We start from the raw sequence: 8228 nt of genomic DNA, 5'->3' as shown, positions 1-8228 counted from the left end.
TTGTTTATAATTGTTGTCTATAATTTGTACAATTAACCTCCTTGTGGTTCGACCCCGGTCTTGCCGGGTTATTTATTACTTCGACACTCCTGCACTTGGGAGAAGACATCAATCTTTTAGTCGTGTCAGAAGGCTAGCCTCCTAAATCCAGTTTGTCCATTTCTTTTGTTTTATAAATTTCTTTACCAATAAATATTCTTATTAATCAGGATGCTAAAATTTTTAGGGCTTTGCCATATTTGCGGTATTTAAACAACAAGACTCTGGCTAAACCGAAAAAAACTCATATATGATAGGATTGGATTTCTCAGTTTTATGGCAAAAAGACTGAATTTCACCGAACCAAACCGGTTCGATTTGAACTGATTTTTAGTCTGGCTCGGTTTAAAATTTTCAAAATTTAAGTTACTCGATTTGGTTGGTTATTGTAATCTGAACCGAACCGAACCATGAATAGCCCTAAGTATTAGTGATCCTTTGGGATTATCCCTCCTGCAAATTATGACATTTTATATATCCATTTAATCCTTTACTTCACCAAATAACACATTTATTCTCTTAAATTGTTGCTAAATTGCTTATAACACAAATAATGTGTTCTCCTTCTCCTATTTAAAAGAAGAAAACCATCTTTGGAACTCATATTCATTTATGAAAAAAATGTTAATAGGAAACCTTACATACTTTCTGATGTGTTTACACTCGAATATGGGTCACTCCACTTATATTTCACTATTAATCAGTTTTTTTTAATGTTATTCTTGCTCCTTTTTGCCTTTTATAACTCTTAACTCTTTTTTTTTAATTTTTTAAGGAACTAAACAAAATCAATCAAAATATTTCAACTTATAAAGTTCAATTAACAAATGCAAAAGACAAGCCAATCAAGAAAATGAGAATGAATTAAAGAATGAATCAAATAAAACCAAAAAAAATGATGGAAATAAATCTAAATTCACCACAAGATAATTAAATAAAACCATTCCTATATTTAATTAAATAAAACCGAAGTCAACATGAATTTATCCAAACAAATCAAAACCATAATAAAAATTTTTTCTAAAGTAATTGAATTTCAATAATGTCGATTTTAATCAACCTGATTTTAAGATTTGGTCTTCTTTTTTTTTTACAAAATACTAGATTGATTTGTAAGATTTTTTAATTAATGAAACCGTTAACTATAAAATTAGGATAAAGCCAAAATCAAGAATATAAAAAAACTAGAAAATCATGTTAAAGTTGAAATCAAGAGCTAAAAAAACTAAGGTTCAACAATTTTGAGAGAAGATCGAACATAACAACAAAAACATGAACAATATTGAATTTAAAGATAGATAGATAAATAAAATTTAATTTTAAAGCCAATCTTGTATGCCAATTAATGTGAAACCAAAGGGTAAGAACTTTAGATCCCGCAATCAAGATTGAATACAAAATCAAGAAAGCTTGAATAAAGCTTGACCCAATAATTACCTTGACCATAAAACCAAAGTTACAAAGATTAAATGCCACAAAGAAGTAATCTTTGATAAATTTTGAACAATTCAATAAAGAACCAAGAACAAGATAAATCCTCTCCAATATTATTTTTGAAATTAACAAGTTATCACAACTTACAAACCATAAAGAGTATTTAGAATTATACAAAATAAAATATATTGGAATATTAGGTTGGAATTAAAACCCAAATATAAACTGCTTTAATAATATTTTTAAAATAAAATAACAAAACTCAAGTCTTAATAAGTATAAGACTCATATCGTAAGTCTTTTAATAATTAAATCTCTAATCCACATAAAATTAGGATTCTACCCAAATTGCCTCTTAGAAGGAATTTTAGCCCAAACTCACAAGCTATAAGGAAAACCAACTCCAAACTAAATCTAAGCTCAAATCTACAAGTCACAAGAAAAATAAACCCTAACCTGCAAGCTAAAATTGTCCTTCTCTAGCATGAGTTACATTTATAAAAGTCTAATTCTTTTTACAACTAAAATTAATTTCTTTACATCACCTTAGAAGGAATTCTCAAAGTTTTTTTGGCCCAGATATCTCGAATAATCCCATTAAATGCCTCTTTGATCATCTTGACTCTTGCTATTATAATCAGCCCAATTACAATATGCAATGAATCTTATGGTGTTGCTTGCTGATTTTTATTCTTATTTTGACTTATATATACTTTATATCAAGAATAGTTTTCATATAAATGTTAATAGCCATCATAACCATTAATATGCTTGAAATGCATCAAATTGATATAAAGATAACTTTTTTAAATGGTGAACTTAACAATGCAATTTATATAGAACAACCCAAAGGTTTGTTATTAAAAGGCAATAAAATAAAATATTTAAGTTTGTTAAGTTATTATATAATTTGAAATAAGCTCCTAAACAATGACATGAAAAAATAGATAGTTTATATTGACAAATGAATCTAATATCAACATGGTTGATAAATATGTTTAGATTAAAAACACAAATAAATGATATATCATTGTATATCTCTAGATGGATGACAAGTTAATTTAAGGCAACAATAATGCATAATCAAGTATACCAAGAAAACTTTGGCAACGATAATACATGATTAAGTATAAAAAAAATATTAACTAATAAATTTGATATGAAAACTTGAATGCTGTAAGTGTCATCCTAGAAATAAAAAATTCTACGATAGATGATAGATTGGTATTATTTCAATCTCATTTTTTGAGAAAATTCTTGATAGATTTTTTAAAGTTGTCAATAAAACTATCAAAATGCCAATAAATAAAAGTGTACATCTATAAAAATAAAAAAAAGGTGAGGAAACACATCACTTGAAATATTTTTAAATAATTGAAAGTTTGATTTATATTATGAGCTGAATGGGACCAAATATTGTATATTTAGTTAGTAAGCCAATATATTTAGTTAGTAAGCCAAGTAGATTTATAGTAATTCAAGTATTGATAATCGAAAAGTAATAAATTAGTGCTTAAATATTTAAGATATATCTTGGACTATGGTTTTTACTATGTTGGATACTTGATGGTAGTTGAAGGTTATAATTATGTAAATCATGTTTTTAATATTAAGAATTTAAAACTTATTCGTTGATATGTCTTCAAACATAGTGAAGCAGTTGTATATTAGAAATCCTATAAATAAATATGCATCGCAATATCTATGATAGAATCAAATTTATAGCTTTTGATAAAGCTAGAGAAGAATTCGAGTGACTTTGAAATTTCTTAGATGATATTTCATATTAACAAAAAGCCAATATAAACGATTTATATCCACTTTAATAATCAATCAACAATTAAAAAGACAGAAAGTAGAATGTATAATGGTAAGTTTAGATATTATATTTTTAAACACTTGTTATTGAATAAGATTATTTCTATTAAAGTCAAAGGACAATATTATGAATCCAATTACTAAAGGTTTGACAAGAGAACTTGTGTATAATTCATCAAAGATAATGAGTTTAAAGCCTTTAATGATAAAAGAGTGTCATGATGATAACCATATTTAATTGATTGAAGATCCTAGGGTATATATTTAAATAGAAAACTAAGTCATAATACATTTTTAGTAAAACTCAAGAATAATTATCCTATGCTTATTTCTTTAATAAAAAAGGTGCAAGCTATAAAGTGATAAAAGGGTGGCTTTTAATAAATTTCTCAGTTTAGCTTAGCCTAGATCTATGTTTATGCTAGGACTTGAGACTAGGCTTTAATTTACTATAAATTACTTTTTTTTGTTTTAAAAACTTATTTTTTAACCGGTTCTAGAATAAATTACTAGAACAATAACCTTCCTGTATTTAAATATTTTTTTTTATAAAGAAAAGCATCTAGTTTTCTTAACAAAAAACTTTAAAATTTTATTTTATTTTATGACAGCTAATTAAAGCAATAAATGACGGGGATTCTATATCATTTTTTGTTCAAAACAATTGCACAAAAAAGGATTAAAAGGAGGTGTTTTATATAACAAATAATGACTCTTCACCTTTTTCTCCTTTGTTTTCCAACCTTCCTTTACTTCTTTTTTTTCACTTTGTTTTCTTCTATTATTCTAGAGATTAGGTTCTAGTATTTTGTAAAGCGATGTTGACTATGTTTTTCTAAGTTCATAAACCTTGATAAAAAAAAAATATAACTAATAATGGTAATTGCATTCAATTTATTTATACCAAGTGATAGAAAATAAAATTTTAAAAACAAATGGTACATAATCTTTAATATCAAAGTAATTTATCTATATATCCCGTGTTCTTGAACCAATAAATATACTAAATATTGTGTTTAAACTAAGTTTTAGAGTACATTTTATTCCTAAAATAAATTATATGTAATTAGTTGTATGTTTATTTTGTCATTAAGATTATAAAGTTTTTTCTTGGATAAATATAAAACAACATTAAGTTGACAAAATTAACAAGAATATGTAAATCACATCTAGTAAAACTAAACATTAATATTCATTATGATTTAATATTGGGCGGTGGTGAAGGGTTAATTGATGAATTTTATAATAGTGTAATTAATAAATAATATAATTTAACTAATTTATAAGAGGTGGGCTTGCAATATTAATTATTTTAGGAATTGATGGCTCTTAGACTTAATTAAAGTCTAAAGTGATTCAATAATGATCTAGGTAATAAAAGTCAAGCTTAAGCTTGAAGGGTTTATTTCCTTGGTATGGGATAACTTATACTTTTCAAAATGTTTTTAAAATTATTTTATCATTTAAAAACATTAAATTTATATATTTTTAGATCTTTTCATAATTTTAAATTAAACGACTAGATGCCATATTACCAAGCAGGCAATTAAGTTTGATTCAACAATGACATAAAAAATTGTGAATTTAATCTTGACATTGTCATCTGTTTAATTTTAGATAAAAAATAACAACTAAAATAATTAATTTTTTGCATTCAATTTATTTATACCAAGTGATAGAAAATAAAATTTTAAAAACAAATGGTACATAATCTTTAATATCAAAGTAATTTATCTATATATCCCGTGTTCTTGAACCAATAAATATACTAAATATTGTGTTTAAACTAAGTTTTAGAGTACATTTTATTCCTAAAATAAATTATATGTAATTAGTTGTATGTTTATTTTGTCATTAAGATTATAAAGTTTTTTCTTGGATAAATATAAAACAACATTAAGTTGACAAAATTAACAAGAATATGTAAATCACATCTAGTAAAACTAAACATTAATATTCATTATGATTTAATATTGGGCGGTGGTGAAGGGTTAATTGATGAATTTTATAATAGTGTAATTAATAAATAATATAATTTAACTAATTTATAAGAGGTGGGCTTGCAATATTAATTATTTTAGGAATTGATGGCTCTTAGACTTAATTAAAGTCTAAAGTGATTCAATAATGATCTAGGTAATAAAAGTCAAGCTTAAGCTTGAAGGGTTTATTTTCTTGGTGTGGGATAACTTATACTTTTCAAAATGTTTTTAAAATTATTTTATCATTTAAAAACATTAAATTTATATATTTTTAGATCTTTTCATAATTTTAAATTAAACGACTAGATACCATATTACCAAGCATGCAATTAAGTTTGATTCAACAATGACATAGAAAATTATGAATTTAATCTTGACATTATCATCTGTTTAATTTTAGATCAAAAATAACAACTAAAATAATTAATTTTTTTTAAGATTTAGAATCAAAACAAATAAAATATTATTCAAACTAATCAATTTCACTTCAATCAGTAAACCTTGTAATACATTTGTTGGGTTTTTTTTATTGCGGCTGACTTTTCCAGGTTTTTTTTTAACTTTTTTTAAACAATGGGCTAATTTATTTTTAGAGAGGATTCAAAACTCCAATTTAGCCTAATCATGCTTAGAATTTATAGATATTAGCCAAATGTTTAGGCTTTTTTATTTTTATGATCTGTTCACCTTTCAAAAACCAAAATACCAAATATTGTCGATACTACAATTGATCACAAGTTCCAACTTTTTAGATCCACAATAACTTCAAGAAAACATTCAAATTACTGGTTGCTTATGCTATTGATAATTAAAAGCAAACATTCAAATTAATTAACCATTTCCTAATTCCTATAGTGTGTGCGCGGGCGTGTAGAGTGAGAGAGAGAGAGAGAGAGAGAGAAGCCTAATAAAATTGCCAGGAGAAGGTCCCGGTAAAACTGGGAGGCATGTCTTATTGCAAGCAGAAGCCTAATAAAATCATCAGGAGAAGGTCCTGGTAAAATTAGGAGGCTGCATATCTTATTGCAATTGTATTACCTATAAGTAAAAGGTTGTTATACTGAACTAGTAATGACACAAATTTCTTGTAATAACATTCTTCAACAAGCATATTCCAGCAAGAGATTAGGTTTGCAGAAAACAAATTCCAACACCCATCAAGGTAGCAGCAGTACATGCTCAGGGAAACAAACCATGCAAATTCATACCATTAATGTCAAGCTCTCTACATTCAATAGACACTAAGCATCAGTTGTTTGAAACAACTGTTCAACCTCGGCAATAGTGTTTCTGGCATCCTCAATTTCTGGGCCTTCCTTCTGATCAGATTCTTCCAATTCAGCCTGAAATTAAATTCTTTTTAACAAAACATAAATGGAGAAAAAAAAATAACATCCAGCAAGCTATGAAGGAAAACAAAAGACAGGTTTCTATAGAATTTATGTGACCATAAAAAACCTATCATTTAACAAGAACAGCTTCCTTTTGGATAATTTACCTAAAATACAAACAAGATTCAGCATCTCCCAAGGGTCGAGGCCAGAAGCAACTCTGGATTGGAAAATTTAATAATGTTTTGGCGATGAAATCCAATTACATTAGAGTCCCACTCATGATCATTTTATTCTTTCAAGGTTCCTAAGTGCAAAGTCAAAATCTCCATTCCCACATCTTTCAAATGAGAGGGTAGTGAGATATAACTACCCAGTGGAAGACCCATGTATAGGAATAATAATAACAAGAAAGAAAAAAGACGAGTTTTGGAGTGCATGGATCCAGGCCTAATTCAACCCATGATATCACCCTGACAATGCTGCCAGGTTATATGTACACACACACTCAACTAAACTTAATTCCAAATTAATTACAGTCTACCTCACTCATTCCACCTTATCTAGGGCCAGCCACCCAGACTAAATGCATGCTGATGGGGGGAAACTGGTATGCAAATAACTACAGTTGAAAAGTAGCGAGCACAAAATCATCAAAAATTGAAGTAAAAAACAATAATTCATTTAATTATGCAGCTAAAACTCCTAAACCCACAAAGACAACCACAACAGTGGTGAGCTTATTATTTTGCCGAGTCACAGAATTTTAAGATGTCATAAACATGAGCACAACAAATGTGGCAAATCAAAAATGAAAAGAAACGATACCAAAATTGCTTTGAGGTCAGCCAAGGCAGCCTCTAGGCGTTTACGACAATCTGGAATCATCATCCTCGACTCAGCCAGCACATTTTCCTGCCCAAACCAAAATCAATAGCATTAATTATCAATAAAGAAAAGAATGAGAGATTTAGAGGCAGGGATACATACCTGTTGCTTAAGGTCATAAGGGTCAGCTCCATTGTCCTTCATCTCAGCTGTTTTAGCCACTTCTCTCTCAACCTCTTTCTCATAAGAACGCAGTTCCTTCACTATTCGTTTGCAACTATTTGTCTTGATCTTTGCATTTCTAAGGCTGCTGCTTGCCATGATTTTTCTTTTCTTTTCTTTTCTCTTCTCTTCTAACTATATAACCTAACCACAAGTCATTTCTTATCATAAATAAAAAACAAATGCCAAATTTAACATGGGTTTTGTTTATCATAGGATACAATCAAACATACTCCAAGTGTGAAAAAAACAGAGACCGCACCTTATTATCTTGTCTAGCTTCAATGAGAGAGAGAGGGGCTGGGTGCACGGTGCAGGGACTTATGAGCTGCGAAAACGCTTTCTTAAAGATGCGACAAGGGAAATGGATCTCTTTTCTACTCAATTTTACCACACGTGACTGTCGATTTTCTTCATTTGACATTGGGATAATTACAAATCAGACCCCAGCACATAGAGGTGAAAAAAAAAACTAAAAAACTAATTAAACCAAGGAAATAAAAAAAAACTGAAAAATCAATTAAATTGAAAATAATACAAACAATAAAAACAGAATTAATCAATTACAAAGTAA

At 27.9% G+C, this 8228-nt stretch overlaps 1 protein-coding gene across 5 annotated transcripts; it reads right to left on the bottom strand.

The window, feature by feature from the left end:
• Positions 1-6296: 6296 nt before the first annotated feature.
• On the bottom strand, positions 6297-8006 carry KIS (tubulin folding cofactor A (KIESEL)). 5 transcript variants are annotated; one of them, XM_011006641.1, is made up of 4 exons: positions 7917-8006; positions 7595-7815; positions 7433-7519; positions 6297-6616 (listed from the first exon to the last, which is right to left on the bottom strand). In XM_011006641.1, exons 2-4 carry the CDS (start codon positions 7751-7753, stop codon positions 6515-6517), a joined length of 348 nt encoding a protein of 115 aa, XP_011004943.1. In that variant the 5' UTR covers positions 7754-7815; positions 7917-8006; the 3' UTR covers positions 6297-6514. The 5 variants fall into 5 exon arrangements, with proteins under 5 accessions (XP_011004943.1, XP_011004944.1, XP_011004946.1 ...); XM_011006642.1 differs by having other exon boundaries at positions 7595-7789; positions 7917-8000; XM_011006644.1 differs by having other exon boundaries at positions 7595-7782; positions 7915-7982.
• Positions 8007-8228: the final 222 nt, after the last annotated feature.

Source organism: Populus euphratica, unplaced genomic scaffold (genome assembly GCF_000495115.2).
Source record: "Populus euphratica unplaced genomic scaffold, PopEup_1.0 scaffold291.1, whole genome shotgun sequence".
Classification (NCBI taxonomy): Eukaryota; Viridiplantae; Streptophyta; class Magnoliopsida; order Malpighiales; family Salicaceae; genus Populus; species Populus euphratica.
This window is presented reverse-complemented; position numbering and strand designations above follow the sequence as displayed.